Raw genomic sequence first — 19,208 nt, 5'->3', positions numbered from 1 at the left:
GTGGTTTGTGCTTTGTTCTGTTTCTCTTTGTATATTACATGGAAGCAAGTTGGGAAAAATAAAACATTGTAGAGTACTTTATTAAATGAGTTTATAAAATAGTACAAATGGAAATTTTTAGATAACTGGCTACATTTATATCACTATAAATTTTAGTGTTTCAGATATTTAAATGCAGAAATGAAAGCTATTCAGAATTTTAATGGAAGAGGGAAAGTTTTTCTGAAGCTTTGTTTTTTTGCTGTTCCCAGGTTGAAACAGGCTCTAGAAGTTACGTTTATGTCTATGTTGTTGTTTTTTTTTTAAGATTTTATTTATTTATTTGAGAGAGAGACAGTGAGAGAGAGCATGAGCGAGGAGAAGGTCAAAGGGAGAAGCAGACTCCCCGAGGAGCTGGGAGCTTGATGTGGGACCCGATCCCGGGACTCCGGGATCATGACCTGAGCCGAAGGCAGTTGTCCAACCAACTGAGCCACCCAGGCGTCCCTATGTCTATGTTTTCATGTGTTTAAAAATTAAAACAACATATTAGGTGAAGTGTTTATAAAACTTACTCTTCTCTTTTCCTCATACACAAAGTAGTATTATAAAGCAATTGAAGAAAATAAACATCCCAGAAGAAAAAAGTGGAAATGGTATATGAATAAGTACTACCTAAAAAGAAGGTTTTCATGACTGTTCTGTTGAAAGAGAATTCACTTCCTGTACAGCTAACCCACTTAAAGTGTACATTTGGTGATTTGGGGCACAGTCATGTGTAGAACATTTTTATCACTTTTATAAAAAACTCCAAGATTACATTACCCAAGATTACATACTCTGGAATTTGCTCCAGTGCATCATAAGGCATATCTTCATTTTTATGAGCACACAACTGATATTTAGTAATTAAGTCAACTCCATATTGATAAGCACAAATTGGTTCCTTTGCTGTTGTAAAGAATGTTGTGATAACTATTTTTGGTGAGCTTGTTAGCATTAAATTTTAGAATTAACTGGAACTGGTGATTGAAAATGTGTGTTAGTTTGTTATTTTGCCATATTTTAACTTGTCCTCTATAGATGTTAGTCAGTAATGTTTGATGCCTTTATAAAGTTTGATATCAGTTTCCTTCCTCCTTTTATCTATCTATACATGCATATAAACATACATAAATTTTACACATATATACACATTTTTTCTATACCAGTTGTGAGACATGTGTTGGAAGCATTATAACCCTGTTACCCCTAAGTGTTTTAGGATTTATTTCCTAAAAGACAAAGGCACTACATAACCACATTATAGTAATCAGAATACAGAAAATTCACATTGATCTAATACAACCATCTAATCATCCAGTTCACAGATACCATTGATATTTCATCTTTTGTCCTAATCATGTCCTCTATAACAAAGAAAAAAATTGCTTTTTATCCAATAGTTAATCTAGGATCACATGTTACATATGTTCCTCTCTTTCATTTCCTTTAATCTGAAACATTTCTCAGGCTTTTGCCTTTTCTGACTATCACAGTTTAATGAAATCTTTTATTATGGAAAAGTCTGAGGTTGGTGGAACTAGTGATTTTAGTATAATGAACGTCCGTGAGCTCCATCACTCGGCTTCATCAGTGATTAACCCTTGGCTCTGCTTTTTATTTATATCTTCACTCTGTTTTTTCAAATACACACATATGTACACATAGTAGGTTATTGTAAAGCAAATCTAAGACATCATTTTGTGCAAGCCATGAGTAGCGTAAGCAATGCCTAAAAACACAAAGGGGAAGGTAAAAATAGATTACCTCATGTACCATCCTCCAGCAATAACAAACAGTAGCATTTAGTGATTGTATGTGTATAGCTAGAAGTATCAGCAGGTATCTAGATTGGTGATAAAGGTAAAGGAATGGAGGCATTTGGAACCTAAATAGCTTAACTATTTCTACCAAAATGGAGAGAAGAGACAAAGGCTAGTGTAAGGGATATCAGAGTTTATTAGCTAATCTCTTAAAGCTTCTTCTCTTATAGCTGGAAGGAATAGAAAGTTTATGTAGTAATGTTTTTGCCAGTCATAGCTATTATTTGTTTGTTTTTCTTGTTACTTTGTCCTGCCAAGCAGTTTGAAAAGGCAAGCTATTGGCCAGTTAATATCTTTTAAGAGTTTACTTACTTTTTAGATGCATTAATTATAAAATTTGTAATCTGGGGTGCCTGGGTGGCTCAGTGGGTTAAATCCTCTGCCTTCAGCTCAGGTCATGATCCCAGGGTCCTGGGATCGAGCTCCCTGCTGAGCAGGGAGCCTGCCTCCCCTCTCTCTCTGCCTGCCTCTCTGCCTACTTGTGATCTCTGTCAAATAAAGAAAGTCTTTAAAAATAAAGTAAAATAAAATTTGTAATTACAGCATTAAAATTCAGCTGTAACTGTTTTGATTCTCTAGGATGTTTATATTTCCATCAACATATTACATCTTGTTAATTTCTACCCCCACAAAAACGCCTATTGGCAAATTGGGAATTTGATTGTAATTATATTCAGTCTTTACAGCAATTGGAGAAGACCGACGACTTAACAAGATTGAGTCTTCTGATCTATGAACACTGTATATCTTACCTGTTTAGATTTCCTTTAATGTCTCTCGGTACCATTTTTTACCCTTGAATTTATGTCAGATTTATCCCAATTCCATGTTCTATGCCATTGTAAATGGTACTGCTTTATTTAAAATTTCATTTTCCTACCATTCGTATATAAAAACAGAGTTGATTTTTATTTATTTACCTGATGTCCCCCTCCCTTGTGAAATTCATATACTAGTTCCACTAGATTTCATAGGATTTCTGTATAGGCAGTCATGCCATGTACATTAAAGACCATTCTCTTTCTTTTCAATTTGTATGCCTTTTTCTTTTATTTATTTATTTATTTATTTATTTATTTAATTTATTTTTTTTTCCAATTTATTTATTTTCAGAAAAACAGTATTCATTATTTTTTCACCACACCCAGTGCTCCATGCAAGCTGTGCCCTCTATAATACCCACCACCTGGTACCCCAACCTCCCACCCCCCCGCCACTTCAAACCCCTCAGACTGTTTTTCAGAGTCCATAGTCTCTCATGGTTCATCTCCCCTTCCAATTTACCCAATAGCACATACCCTCCCCAATGTCCATAACCTTCCCCCCTTCTCCCAACCCCCCTCCCCCCAGCAACCCACAGTTTGTTTCGTGAGATTAAGAGTCACTTATGGTTTGTCTCCCTCCCTATCCCATCTTGTTTCATGGATTCTTCTCCTACCCACTTAAGCCCCCATGTTGCATCACCACTCCCTCATATCAGGGAGATCATATGATAGTTGTCTTTCTCCGCTTGACTTATTTCGCTAAGCATGATACGCTCTAGTTCCATCCATGTTGTCGCAAATGGCAAGATTTCGTTTCTTTTGATGGCTGCATAGTATTCCATTGTGTATATATACCACATCTTCTTGATCCATTCATCTGTTGATGGACATCTAGGTTCTTTCCATAGTTTGGCTATTGTGGACATTGCTGCTATAAACATTCGGGTGCACGTGCCCCTTTGGATCACTACGTTTGTATCTTTAGGGTAAATTCCCAGTAGTGCAATTGCTGGGTCATAGTGTATGCCTTTTTCTTTTCTTATACATCTATATACTGTAGAAGTTGTTACTTTGGGAGAGAAGATTAGATGTGATGATTGCACTAGGGATATTTTAGAAGCTGTTTATCCGGTTGGGTGGTTTTCTGCTATTCCTAGTTTGGTTGGAGTTTTATCATAAATGAGTTTTGAGTTTTGTTAAATGCTTTATTTAGATTTGCTAGGCTGCTCATAATGGCTTTTCTTTTTTGTCTGTTAATATGTTTTTTTGCTGCATTATCTTGACTTTTCAAATGTTAACTAAACCATGTATTCCTGGAAAAAATCCCATTTGGTTGTGATTTATTATCCCCCACCCCCCGTACTTGTGAGAGGTATTGATTCATAGTTTTTCTTTTTTCTTGTGATGTCTTTGTCTCAAATTAGTATTGGTTAATTTTATCCTCAAAAATAAGTTATTTCCACTTCCTCTATTTTCTGAAGGAGATCCTAAAAATTAATAAATGCTTTTGATAAACTTTACCTGTAAAGCCATCTGGAGCTTTTTAATGAAAAGGTTTCTAATTGATTCAGTTGCTTTAACTAATAAGGTGCTATTCAGATTTTTTATTTCTTTTTAAAGAACCTATTTGGTAGTGTTGGTTTTCTCTCCTATTTATCTGCTTTCTACAGTGAGAGCATAGGAGTAGTTATTTGAAGCTGGCCATAGGAGGAAAGAGGCATAAGTGTTTGGGGTGATAGAAGTATTCTGTATCTTCATTTGCGCAGTGATTACACAGGAATGTTTATTGTCAGAAGTCATGAAAGGCACATTTTTATATTGATTTTAACTTATGCATTAATAAATTGATTTTTAAAATTATAAATAATTTATCTGGAAATGATTCTATGATTTTTCTTGCATTACTTACAGAGTTTTTTATTGTTGTTTTTAAAGATTTTATTTATTTATTTGAAAGAGATCATAAGTAGGCAGAGAAGCAGGCAGAGAGGGAAAGGAGGAAGCAGGCTACCTGCTGAGCAGAGAGCCCTATGCAGGGCTCGATCCCAGGACCCTGGGATCATGGCCTGAGCCAAAGGCAGAGGCTTTAACCCACTGAGCCACCCAGGCGCCCCTTACAGTTTTGTTTTTTTTTTTCCTAAGAAAGTGACAATTAGAAAATCCTGACACTTGGGGCTCCTGGCTGGCTCAGTCAGTAGTGTGAGTGACTCTTGGTGTTGGGTTGTGGGTTCAAAGCTCCACATTGGCTGTAGAGATTATTTAAAGATAAAACCTAAAAAAGAAAAAAAGAAAATCCTGATACTTTTAAGATTCCTGAGAATTAAAATAAAGAACTCAGTTTTTCATTCTACCATGTGAATGCAGTTAGCTAAATCTGAGACCGCTGTAAAAATACCTTGAAAAAAAATTTTTAAGATTAGGAATAATATAGTATTAAAGCTTAAAGGCAATTTTTTAGTGTGCTTTAAGGAAATTATTATGATGAATTTCAAACCATATTAATTTTTTCCCCCTTGCCTAAAGTACTTTTCCTCTCTGTGTTAGTAAATCATGCTAGTGCTTTTCTCTGAAATTGTGACCTTAGAGTGGCATTATATTTTAGCACTTAAGGATCTAGGCTTCGGAGCTGGGTGACCTGTTTGTGAGTCCAGTCCTTTCCACATCACTGATTATGCAGCCTTGAAAAAGTTGGTCATCCTTTCAGTGCTTCACTTTACTCATGTGGAAAATGAAGATAATATTTACCTAATGAAATTGTGAGAGTTGAGTTGACTACTATTTATGTAAAATGCTTAGAACCGTTCCTGCCTGGCGTACGTCTGCTCGCCGTGTTAGCTGCTATTGCTGTTGTCGTAATCATGATTTGCCTTCGAAACAGTGGTGTTCTGTTTAGCAGGGTCCAGTTTTCTTTGTTTTTAGAACATCATGATTATCCCCTTAATGTCTAAATTTATTTTCTTATAAAGCAGAAACAGCAGGAAAATAGTATTAGACTAGAAGTCCAGATATTTCAGTCCTTTTCTAAGTCCATTTTTGGGTGCTTAGGAAACAAATTTTAGTGCTTTGTTGTTAGTTACCTATAATAAAAAACATTTAATTTAACATTTAAAACTTTTAATAAGTTTTATAGTAATATCAATTAATTACCACCAATTACGAGTCTTAGTTAATATCACATTTAGATTTATATATAAATTTATGTAAATTTAACATGAAGCTACCTTTAGAGGGAGATTACTTCTAGAGGTTCTGGTTTCAGTGGTGTATTGATAGTGTAATCAGAATCGTTTCCTGTATCATTTAGTTATCTTCCAATTTTAGAGAGGAAAATAACCGCACAGCTTATAATTGCTCTTACCCTTTGGGGATTTGTAGTCCGTATGCTCTGATTTATACATTTATTCTTAATTGATCAGTGAGAAGCTTATGTTATACCATTTGGAGATGTGTTTCTTCATTTTTTTAAGAAATGTCCTTTGCCAGATTATTTTCATATTCTTTGGATCAAAAAATTTATTTATATATCAGAACATTTGAGGTTTAATTCAGCAGGGTTATTGTCTTTTAATAAAAACACAGTGTTTCCTCGGGGTACCTGTGGGGCTCAGTCGGTTAAACAGCTGCCTTTGGCTCAGGTCATGATCCTGGGATGGTCCTGGGATGGGTCAGGTCCTGACCCATTATCAGGGTCTCTGCGCAAGAGACCCATTATCAGGCTCTCTGTTCAGTGGGGAACCTGCTTCTCTCTCTCCCTCTGCAGCTCTCTCTGCTGTTCCCTTGCTTGTGCATTCTCTCTCTAATAAATAAAATCTTTAAAAAAAAAAAAAGACACAATCTTGCCTCAACTGTTTTGTTGTAAGAGCAAAATTGGTGTTTATTTTTAATCCTCTTGATTATCCTGGCAAAGTGTCTTGTTATGAAACGTCAAAGACAGTTTTTGTATTATATATATAATAAGCTCCTGTCACTGTAATGTTTGAAGTCACTTTAATATGATGAGGTTTAGCATATAATTTATTTTGCTGCTTCTCTAATGTGAGATTATGTGTTATTAATTACTTATATTATAAAAAGGCATGCTTTGTTGTATTAGGCTTAATTTTTTCAACAATAGAATCTTGCAGAGCAGTGGAGGGTAGATTATCTGGAAGTGTAATATGAAGCATAAATTGCATTCATAGAATTCTGTTAAAAGAGTGTTAGGAAAAACACCAAACTCTGCGGAAAGTCTGTAAGTATATATTACTAAATAACGTTGGAAAACAGGGTCGCCTGGGATGCTCAGTCCGGTAAGCGTCCAGCTCTTGATTTCCGCTCAGGTCATGATCTCAGGGTTGTGCTAGGCGTGGAGCCTGCTTAAGAGTCAGTCTGTCTCTCTCTCTCTCTCTCTCCTGCCCTCCCCCCTCTAAAAAACAATAAAACAACATTAGAAAACAAAGATTTTATTTATCTGAGAGAGAGAGCGTGTGTGCATGCACATGAGTTGGGGAGAGGGGCAGAGAGAGATACAGACTTCAGCTGAGTGGGGAGCCAGATTTGGGCCTTGATCCCAGGACCCCGAGATCATGACCTGAGCCAAAGGCAGACGCTTAACTGACTGAACCACCCAGGAGTCCCACAGATAGATAAATCTTCAAAAAAAAAAAATGTTCAAAATGACGTATGATTAAAAAGTAATTCACCCTAATGTTGCCTTCCCAACCTTAGTCCTTCTCTCTGCATGAAAATACCATTACTAGTTAATGATTAATATTCTCAGTATTCTATGTCTAACTGTACAAGTATATCCAGTACATGAATATATCACTAATTTTGAAGCAATGCATTCATCCTGTTTTGAATATAGTCTAGAGGTTGTTTCTTTTACTCTATGTGATATCTACAATTCCCAGAGAAAGACCCATCTCTTTGGGTAGAGCCCATATACCCACTTACTTTTCATAGTTTGTATATGTGAACAGAATATACGGAATTTGGCTTTTGAAGATAGCAATATCCAGATTGGCCAAAATCCAATATTTTGTTATGATGGAAACATTCTGTATCTGTGCTGTCCAGCATGGGCTCATGTGACTCTCAACCACTTGAAACTCGGTGTCAGTGTTGGTCTTGCTACGTTCTATTTAGCTTGCTTGTGCAGCTTACTAAATCTTAGCTTTTCAAACACACAGTGGGGGCCATAGTTCCTTCTCCAAGGAGTTATCCACACACAGAAATTAAAATTGTCTAGAAAAAGGATTAGACATATATATTACCAAAGTGATATGCTGGTGAAGGAGTCGAGAAAGAAAGAAATGGTCAAAATAGAATGTAGCCTTGGGGCGCCTTGCTGGCTCAGTTGGTAGAATACGTGTGTGACTCTTGATTTCTGGGTCGTGAGTTCAAGCACGTGTTGGGTTTATAGCTTACTTTTTAAAAAAGTAGACTGTAGCCTTATCATGAATGATGTATGATTTGTCAGGTTAATTAGTGTGAGATATAACTCATGTATGTAACATTAGTGTTTAAAAATTCATCTTTTCCTCTAAGTATTTCTACATAGTTCCACAGTCATAAAAAATATATTTGAGTCTCTTTACATAAATATCATCTTTATGTATTATTTGGTAAACTATTTCACTCAGATATAGGTGTAGGAGATCTGTTGTGTTCTTTTTATTTATTTATTTTTTTAATATTTCTTTCTTTCTTTTTTTAAATTTATTTATTTGATAGAGAGAGATCACAAGTAGGCAGAGAGGCAGGCAGAGAGAGGAGGAAGAGGCTCCCTGCCGAGCAGAGAGCCCGATGTCGGGTTCGATCCCAGGACCCTGAGATCATGACCCGAGCCGAAGGCAGCGGCTTAACCCACTGAGCCACCCAGGCGCCCCTGTTGTGTTCTTTTTAAATGCTGCATAGGATAGAATCATTTGGATGTTATTGTGTATTCAACCCTTAATTTATTGCTCTTTGGGTGCTTCCAACTTAAAAGTAGTATATATATCTTTTTTCTTTATTTTATCTTTTCTTAAATAAGCTCATGGGCCAACAGAGGCCCCAACATGGGGCTTGAACTCACAACCCTGAGACTGAGTCATGTGCTCAAAAATAAAAATCTTTTTGAAAAAGAAAAAGTTGCATGCCCTATCGACTGAGCCCGCCAGGTGCCCCTAAGAACAGTGTTATATTGTGTTTTATAGGTGTGTAGGAACAGGTGGTATTGCTGGGTCATGGGATGTGGGCATTAAATAATACCGTATTGGTTGTCAAACTTCATACATACCTGTTTATGTAAGTCTGGCTTTCTTGTATTCCCACAAGTATTAACATTGGGTTTTATGCTTGTTGATTTGTAATTTTGGGGTTTGACTTGAATTTTCTTGAAAAATGGGTGTACTATGTTTTACTATAAAATTATAGTAAGTAGTAATATTACGTCATGGGTTGGAAAAGTGGCTTTAAACATAAACAAGTATATATGAAAATTCTATACATGATTACGTTGGAAGGCAAAATTTCAAATACACAAGGACGAGCAGTCGTACTTTTCTACCTCTGTCCTCTCCATCACTGTTGGAAGGTGTGAAATGAGCCCCTACAACCTCTGTCACTTTAAACAGCCTCCCTGTTTGTCAGACCATCACGACTAATTTTAATCAGTTGCCACATAGAGTTCAGGAATCCTGTGCCTCATCCCCCATAACTCTAATCCCAGTATAGGTCTGTGGGCAGTGAAGCAGGCCTGCCTCCAGTAGGTAGCCCCCCCCCGCCTCTCTTTCCCCATTTCAATCTTTTCTGTAGCCGTCAGAGTACTTCTTAGCATCTGAAAAAATTTTTTACTCATTTGTCCTTCTCTGCCTAGAATGTAAGCTATACAAGGACAGGGATTTTGTTTAAACTTTTCTTCGCTGCTATATTCTGTCCAGCACATTTTCAGTTGAATATCAATTAACCTTAAAATCTGAGTAAAGGGGCGCCTGGGTGGTTCAGTCAGTTGAGCATCCAGCTCTTGGTTTCAGCTGGGGCCGTGATCTCTGGGATTGAGACACATGTCGGGCTTGGACTCAGTGGGGACTTTGCTTGAGGATTCTCTCCCTCTCTCCCTCCCCCTGCTCATTCACTCACTCGCTGTCTTGCTCTTTTTCTCTCAAATAAATAATCTTTTAAAAAATATAAAAAGATCTGAGTAGAAGCAGGGCACCTGGGTGGCTCACTCAGTTAAGTGTTGGACTCACGATTTCAGCTCAGGTCATGAGATCAAGCTCCCATATTGGGCTCCACACCCAGTGGTGCATCTGCTCAAGCTTCTCCCTCTGCCCCTTAGTCCTGCTCACATACGTGCTCTCTATCTCTCTCTCAAAATAAATAAACCTTTAAGAGAAAAGATCTGAGTGGAAGTCACATGGCTGTAGACTGACGTTTATATTGCACATGTTCTCATTTTATGCTTTCTTCTTACAGTTCTTGACATGGCGAGACATGTGCCACTCTATCGAGCTCTGCTGGAATTGCTCCGGGCCATTGCTTCTTGTACATCCATGGTGCCCCTACTGTTGCCTCTTTCTACAGAGAATGGTGAAGAGGAAGAAGACCAGTCAGAATGTCAAACTTCTGTTGGTACATTATTAGCAAAAATGAAGACTTGTGTTGATACCTACACCAACCGTTTAAGGTAGTATACTTGGTTCATTTCTCTCCATTGTGTCCCCTGTCTTTTTTTAAATAGCATTGTGGGTTTTTCAAAAGGACATACATTGATTAAACACATATGCATACAAGCAAGATCTAAAACTACAAAGAAAAAGTATCCACTAAACCCTACACTCAGAAACATTTATTCACAATGACTTACCAGACTTCTTTTTGTGCAGTCTTACAGCTATAGGTATGGAGTTTATCTTAAATTCTGTCATTTTGTACCTGTTACACAGATGGATGCTAGTCTTAGTATTGGTGCCAAAGGCACCTTTCAGTGCCAGTAAATACATATTGGCAGATATTGTTCTTAGTACTTCCAATTATACATTGTTTGTAGATGCTGTATTTTACTTAACCATCTATTAGTGGACATTTGGGTTGTTTTCAGTTTATAACCTCATATATAGTCTTTTGAGACTTGTAGAAATCACCCAGTAGATTCATAGAAATAGAATTGTTAGGTTTATGGATTACTTGTGTTTCATTTTGATACCTGCTGTTATTCATGCTGTAATCTTTTTTAGAAGTGAGAGGATTCAATATTTATTTGTTGTAGTTATAATAAAGTTCATATTTATCTTCTTGGTAAATTTAATTGTTCAGTGAATTTTTGGCTTAAGTTTATACCTCATTAGATCCAGATGTTGAGTTAATGAAAACTCTTTTAAGAAATGCAGTAAACCTTTTTCTTATCTTAGCAGAATCTGTTCAGTGGTTGTGCATTTTATATAAATTCTGATTTTTAAGGCATTTATACTGACAGTAGAAATTCACTCTTCTGTCACTGGTCTTTTGAGTCAATTAATGTTCTTTAGTATCTTTATATTTGTTCTACCTATTCTCACTTATTTTTTTTAAGATACTAAAATTTGAGAAACACATCAAATGATGGCAGATAACTGGTCACTGAAAGAATAGTTTTTTTCAGGGAGAAATCAGCGCTGCAGTAATTCTAATTCTCTTAGTTTATTATATATATCACTTTAAAAGCTAATGGCTCACTGCCAAGCAGTTAGAGATCATAAATTGGATAAGGCATTAAAAAAAGAGCCACTTGGTAGAAACATACAAAGCTGTAGGTTCATTCTACTCTTACCAGGGAAGGAAAAGGTAAAGGTCTATAATCTTCGATAGTTAGATTGTTTATGTTGTAGAGAAGAGAACATGTTGTATGGTCCCATCCTTCATCATGGCAAAATTCTAACTGTAAATAGGCAGCTGGCATACCTAAAAATAGTGTCCTGTCAAAATTGAACTGAAGGTCTAATTTTTTAATTGGGTTAATACTCCCTGAGAAGCATCTAATTGAACATCCCATTTCTTTACCCTGGCCAGCTCTGTTCTTTATTGTACAATAAACATACAGTTCTTGACAAAGCAGTTAATATAAAGTATACAGAGCTTTGAAATTGCCGTTATGTATTTTTAGGGGAATCTTGCCCTGTGTTTCTGTACCTCATCTTCCTGTGTTTTGAGGTGTATTAGTTGATAACAAAATTGAAAATTTATGAAACCTTTAGTGTTTTTTCCCAGGAGTATTTTATTTCTTAGATAAAAAAATGTGTGATAATTTTGAAGGTAGTCATAATTGCCACTTTAATTAAAAAATCACAAATTTATGGTGGCATAAATGTGAAAATAAGAACAACTGTTTACATTATATATTTCCTTAATCTGTAATTTCTGTTGGATCCTGCAAAAATGGAGTTATAGCATGTTGAATTCCAAGGTAATTATGGAAGATGCTTACTGCAGGAAATGGAATTTGTATATTTAAAGCACCTTTTTTGTTGCTTTCCTTAAGTTAATATATTTCCTGCTTCTATAACATACATTGTATTTTTAAAAAGTAAACTTGACATCTAATATATTGATGATTCATTACAAAAATTTAATTTCATTTAGAGGATAACTGAATTTCATTTAATTGGAGCTTTTTGTTTTTCTATTTTTTTCTGCTGGAAAAAAATTATCCTTCAAATTCTTTTCCTTCCTCAGTAAGAAAAGTAGCACTTCACACCTCTAAATTCTGTACCAGTGAAACATACATGTAAAGATTGTAATGACTATTCAGAGCTCACTTTATTTACATTATTTTATCTCTATGGTGACTCTGTACAGTAACTATTTTTAATAAATATTTACTAATGAAGAAACAATGATAGTGACTTTTATGTTAGGATTTGAATATTCTTCTTAGTCAGGATTGTTCATGATAATTATTGTTTTATAGCATCTGTTAGAAAAAACCAGCAAAGACATACATTTTATAAAATCACTACTTGCCTTTTGAGGTTTGACACATTGAAAGTTCATTTTCCACTTCACAGAGAGAGGGGATAAAATCTATTCTCTTCCAGCCTGTCAGGACTTAACGATGTATTTCTTTTCATATTTTCATTATACTAGAACTCTAATGAAGTGAGCAGTGTAGTCCAGTTTCCTTTTAGTGTTTATTCCTACAGCAATCGGCTAAGTTCAGTTTTAACACTATTTGAAAGTATGAAACTTCCCTTCCCCCCGCCTGCCCCGCCCAACCCAACTGTATTTTTTAATACAGGACGAAGGATACTCTTAAGAATTGTCAGGACAAATATATTTTGTTCATTGATCACTTTTAAGATATGTTTCATTCTATTAGCAGGGTTTGGAGATGTGACTTTAGAAATAATGTGTAGGTGTATCTCAGAAAATTTTTACATTATTTTTGTCTCTGCTCTCAGTAAGAAATGTAAGGGAGAATAAAGTATATCTTTTTAGTATAGTTTTCCTTTTTTTAAAATAAGAGCAAGTTCTTGTTTGCTAATTATGTTTAATCTTCCTTTTGTGAATGAGACAAATGAGAGTTTTGTCCCAGTATTGAAAGGAAGTTCACTCTCCTGCTGGGAATAATCCGATTGAGATTATTCTGTCCCAACTGATTTTGATCTCAAAATTCAAAGAATGAAGGAGATTGTATGGGTGGGCTGACTCTCCCCCAGCCATGGTAGAAACCTTCTGTCAGAGGAGACAGGAAGATACTCTTAAGAAACTGAAGAGGCAGATCATGTACCTGGCTATTACCTAATTTGTATGTTAGCCATTGTGATTATATTTAGATAAGGGATAGCTGGCTTGGTCACAAGAGCATGCCTGATTTGTTCATTTAACAGATGTGTATTGAATGTTCATGGGAGCATAGTAAGAAAATTGGGGCCTTCTTCTAAGGGACTGACAGATAAATGGGGTGAACAATAACTCGACAGTTTTAATTATACAGTACAGGGCATATTAGAAGTAGAAGACATTACTGACTAATCAAACCTGATTTGGAGACCTACAGAATAAGTAGGAATTACCTAGATGAAGTGGGGCAGGGGGCTGGTATACCAAACTGAGAATAATGTTAGCAGTGAAAGAAAGTATCACATATTCAGGGAAACCTAAAGAAATTTTGTATGACTTGGATATAGTATATATATATATGGGTGGGAGATGAGGCTAGAGAGGAAAGCAGGAGCTCAAAGTTGAAAGGGGTGTATTTGTAGTTACTTGTTCTTAAGAGTGTGATAAGCTCCTGAAAGGATTTCAAAGATCTGATCAGATTTTCATTACCCAACTTCCTATGTACTCAAAGGCTTGAGCAAGAATGACTGCTTAGGGGCACCTGGGTGGCTCAGTTGTTTAGCAGCTGCCTTCAGCTCAGTTCATGATCCCAGGGTCCTAAGATAGAGCCCTACATCGGGCACTCTGCTGAGCGGGGAGCCTGCTTTTTCCCTCTCCCACTCCCCCTGCTTGTGTTCCCTCTCCTGCTAGGTCTCTGTCGAGTAAATAAATAAAACATTTAAAAAAAAAAAAAAAAGATTGACTGCTTAGAGGAGGAGCTAGAGTTGTTGCCGTGGCGGCGCAACAATGGAATGACTTATATGCCTCGTAGTTCTGTCAATACTGAATTTTTGCTATTGTGTGTGTGAGATATAATTATAGATGCATGCATATGTCAATGCACACCCATACATATATCTGAAAAGTAGCTTCTGAATTTTAATTTTTGAAATAATAGACTCTAAGGCATGTTTCAAATTTCCTTCAATCATAATTAAATTTCCTTCAATCATAATAAAATGATTACCTCTTACGGGTGGCAATAGTTTGATGACTGGGGTAGCACTCTGATGGAGTTCATATTTAGTGTAAAGCAGAACCACTTAGGGAGTGAATGTAGTACTCCTAGTTTATGCTATTCACTGTCCAAATTGCATTAAGAGCTTCCTAAAGATGATACTATTTTAATATTCTTTTATTCATGATTCTTTATTTTTACTATCCATCACCTTTCCTAAACCATCCTTTCAAGGTTCACAATGTATAACTGCATAGAGCTAATTTGAGTCCTGTGGGTAGCATAGATGAACTGATTAATACTGCTATGGACTGATTATTAGTAAGTATTTAGATTAAGGTAAATTAGGAATAACGTTCCTTTTAGAAGCACAAAGGAATAGGCCAAATTGTATCACTTCAGAACAGAGAATTTTATATTCAGCGTTTTCCAACTTTTGCCTGAAATAGACAAGATGAAAGGTAATTAGTCATCAGGATTTTTTCAGGAATCTGTTTTTTAAAAGACAGATGACATGTTTTGTACCTTAGTTGTATACCGGTTTGAAAGCAGCTGTGCCTATAAGGTTAAATCTAATTCTCTACTCAGGCCATTTTCTTCCGTGATCTGTCACTTGAAACTTAAATAGTATTGGAACATACCGGGAGGCTTTCATCAGGAAATTTTGTACTTTTTTGTTTTTCATTTGACATTTTTGGTAATAGTTTCAACAAAATTGGGGAAGTGATTAATTAAACTGTAAATATTGGTTCTGTTTAACTTTGCTTCCAAAATATACGGTAGTTTGTTACTTTATTTCAGAGATATTGTTCAAAACCCACCTTAGTAATCACTTCGGTAGAAAGAACAATGGACTTCCAAAATGATAAAGAGCTCCATTTCCTTTGCTTGTCCACAGCCATCCAAGGTACCTGTGAAGAACGAAGAGTTGAATATTTATGCACACAGAGTTACACTCTAAGTGGAATTAACTCCCTTGGTGAATTTTCCTCATTCATAAGTTCTCCCTCTTTCTGGTGCCCTCAGTGTACCAGTACTAACCCTTTCTTTCTTGCCAGTTGCAGAAAAAATTTACTGGCTTCTTGTTTATTTTACCCACAAAGTCTTAATTTCTGGCTTTTTTCTTCAGTTTCATGATTTAATGATTTTTGTGTTTAATACTTTTTAATTTTACCTACAAGCAGTGGAAAAAAATAGTTCCACAGAGACAAAAGAGAACTAGAGAGATGGTGAGAAAGCACATTGAGAACAAACGAGCATATCACAGAGAATGCAAAGACGCATGCAGAGGATCAGCAGAGTTACCCGCAGCCCAGAGACAGCCTGTGATTAGATGTTCATCGATGCATAAGTCCAGACTCACTGCCACTTAATTTTATACCAATTACAAGGGGTCAGAATCAGATGAAAATGAATTTCCATACCTGTCAGATCAATGACTTCGGTAGGCAGAACACCAGAGTATTTCTTGCATTCCTTTTGTTCTGCCAGTTAGAAGTAATTTTGAGTAGTGTAGTATGTGTGTTTTGGGCTCTGTGCTTGTATTGATTTCCTTTCTTTTATCTTGAGAATTATATAAGTGCTTTAAATTGTAGGGTAAGTTATAGTAGATATATAGTAGCATATAGTTATATAAAAAATACATGGAGGTAATATTATAACCTTATTTCTCTGTAATACATTTATTTTCCCTGCTCAGAGCAGCAGGCAAGAAATATTCTTGTTGTTTGAAATGAAACCACTGCTTAAAAGAGTTTAACATTAAAAACTTAGCAGTAGGTTAAGTCTCCTGATGTCTGTGATCTTCATTATTAAAAACAAAACTTTAATGAAGAAAGACAAGTCAATTCACTGTTACTCCAGATATACCATTGTTACCTCTGATCAGAATAGTTCACTGATCACTTAGACTTCACGTGTGTAGAATGGCTAGACTTAAGGCTTAGCTGGTTCTTGAAAAACACATTGATCAAATGCCAAAATACAATTTATTCTATGATTTAAATGATTAAAAAAACTCATAAAAAATTATAAATTGACTCTATACTTCTATCTCTGTAGCATCACATAACAGTATGAAATTATTATTCCTTATCAGATCACATTATATGAGCTTTATGTATCAGGACAGTGTCTATTATCTTAATCCCAAACAGTATTTCAAGCACTCTGAATTATTGCAGAATTTGAAGTGTCTTGCTAAATAAGATTTAGTTTGTAACAAGTTAAAAAAGATTAGCCTGTAACAAAAAAAAAGATTTGCTTGTAACAAATCTTGGGCATATTACAACCCCGTCCCATATTACCTCTAGGTTTCAGAGCTGTAGGGAACTCTCTGGGGTTCAGGTAGCTCGGGTCCTCCTTTCTTTTAATGAGGAAAACAAGGTGTGATTTGTTTTAGGTCCTCTGATGCTTAATGGCAGAGCTCAATAATTTGTACCTTCTCTGTTCCAGTCAAATATATTTAGCAGTATACTGTTACATGCCAAACAATGAATCATGGAATACTACATGCAAACAATGAATCATGGAATACTATATCAAAAACTAAAGTACTGTATAGTGACTAACATAATTTTAAAAATTAAAAATAAAATTTAAAAAATACATTTATCCACTAAATTAAACTTAACTCCCAATAACAATTCAGTATGTGCATCAGTGAATAATTAGAAAGTGGGGAGGTGACTTGTTTCTGAGTTGGCTATGACACATGATTTTTTTTAATGTTAACAGTGATGTAAAATTACTTTCTAGTTGAAATTTTGGCGTTTAATAATTATAAAACTATGTACAATAATGCAAGTTCTACAGAGTTATTCTGCTGTTTTCTTTTACTCATCTTTTTTCATTACCCTAAAGAAATTTTCAAGTCATGATAGGCCATTAAAAGGCAGCATATTTCATTAGCTATGCTTAGCATTTGAGTTATGCCTAAGTAGTAATTACATTACTGAAGTAAACCTCACTGTTCTTTGGTCTCTCTAGTACATGAGCAGGAAGCAACTTTATATATTATCACTTAGGTGAAGAGTGAGTCAGCTTTACTTATTAGATGTTTTTCTTGCTCAAAAGAATTAATAAAAAACACTTCTGAAAATTCCTTGGTTATTGATATATTTGTCCTCCACTGTCTTTTAAGGCTGATTTGGTATCAGTTTGCATGGATTAGGGCAGTGGGTAGGTGATAACATTGTTTTTTCTATTTTGTAAAAGAAGCCTCTCCCCACCCTGTTAATTTTTCATTTCCTGAATTGTATTGCTGTCTTACTATACCTTTTTATTTCTAGTATCTTTAACTGCCTTGTCGAGAAGGAATTAGAGGTGCCTGGGTGGGTGGCTCAGTCGGTTAAGCATCTGCCTTCAGCTCAGGTCATGATCCCAGGGTCCTGGGATTCAGCACCCCTTTAGGCTCTCTGCTCAGCGGGGAGCCTACTTCTCCCTCTCCCTCTGCCATCGCTGCCCTCCCCTCTCCCCCCTGCCACTATGCTCTTTCTCAAATAAATTTTTTTAAAAAGAAAGAATTTATATAGCAATACTTGATATTTAAATATCTGAACCTAGGTGGCTGTCCACTAAGTCTCCCACTCTTGATTACTGCTCGGCCCCCAATCTCAAGAGTTATGAGATCGAGCTCCACATCAGGCTCCCATTCAGCAAGGAGTCTGCTGGAGATTCTCTGTCTTTCTCCTTCTCCCTCTGCCCCTCCCCCCACTTGCTATCTCTAAAATAAGTCCATAAATCTTTTTTTTTTTAAAGAACAAGCAAAAATACACCCCAGTGTACTTTATGACTGATTATTGATCAGCATTTTATTATAGACTTCAGCATGAAAGAACTTGAAATCATCTCACCTCTGTTAATAAAGGGATGGGTAACATAATACTTTAGACACACACATATATATGTATGTATATATGTGTATGTGTACACACACACATATATAAACTTACACACAGACATACACATATAATCATTTCCACTTGAAATATAATTGTCTACTGTGAAAATTCAATCTTTTGCCCACAAAATAGTCACACTGTGAAGATGTGATCCCTTCCGCTTTTACATACCAGTCCTGGTGAAATTCAGTTTCTGCTGGCGCGTCCAGCCTGTGTTCTCTCAGAACAAAGTGAGACTGTAGCCATAGTAGTTTGGTTTCACTTTTGAGTAAGTGTGACACCTTACAGCTTCCTTGGAGCAGGAAAAAGGCAGTTATTTTATCTTTAATCTTCTATATGGACTTTTCCTGCTGGATTCCAGTAGGCAAATAATCGTATGTAGTATACTTCTCCGAAAATTTCAAAGAGGGACTTCTGTCATCCAGTAATGTGAATCGCTAACGCGGACGCGACACAGATGCCTCTGTGCTGAGAGTTCAAGATGCCGTGGACATGGTCCTCCTCTTTAGCAGCATGGACGCAGCAGTGCTTCATTGCCGGGTTGCTTAGCTAGCTAAAAGCATCTTCCTGGTGCAAAGAAGTTCATCATATTTACAAGTACCTGAATTCTCTTGTAGAAATAGCCAGTTACCTTTTATCTAAGCACTAAGATTTAGTTGATCTCCTGCTAAAAAGGTATATTTTTATTATCAGACTCTCTTACTATAACTGCTTTAAGCTAGTCCTCTAGGGCTTCAGTGAGTTAATAAAGAATTTCAGTACCACTTTTGTTTCTTTTGGAAAAGAAACTTTTGTTTCTGTTGGAAAACATTTCCTAGTTTCTCCTTTTTCCTCTACCTCCAACACTTACAGAACGAACGAGTCTTGGTTTCATAGCCCTGAAGCATTTGTGGTAACCACACATATACACACTTTTTTG

At 36.0% G+C, this 19,208-nt stretch overlaps 1 protein-coding gene across 7 annotated transcripts in view; it reads left to right on the top strand.

Moving 5' to 3' along the window:
* Positions 1–19,208, top strand: part of BIRC6 (baculoviral IAP repeat containing 6) — a 233,083-nt gene that overhangs the window by 184,189 nt on the left and 29,686 nt on the right. For all 7 annotated transcript variants that reach the window (XR_006386023.1, XM_044261802.1, XM_044261801.1 and 4 more), the window contains one exon: positions 10,049–10,259. Coding sequence is in view for 6 of the 7 variants with exons in the window: in XM_044261802.1 (XP_044117737.1) it covers positions 10,049–10,259 (211 nt within the window). In the remaining variant the exon portion in view is untranslated. The remainder of the gene's footprint in view (positions 1–10,048; positions 10,260–19,208) is intronic.

This window comes from Neovison vison, chromosome 8, assembly GCF_020171115.1.
Source record: "Neovison vison isolate M4711 chromosome 8, ASM_NN_V1, whole genome shotgun sequence".
NCBI lineage: Eukaryota > Metazoa > Chordata > Mammalia > Carnivora > Mustelidae > Neogale > Neogale vison.
This window is presented reverse-complemented; position numbering and strand designations above follow the sequence as displayed.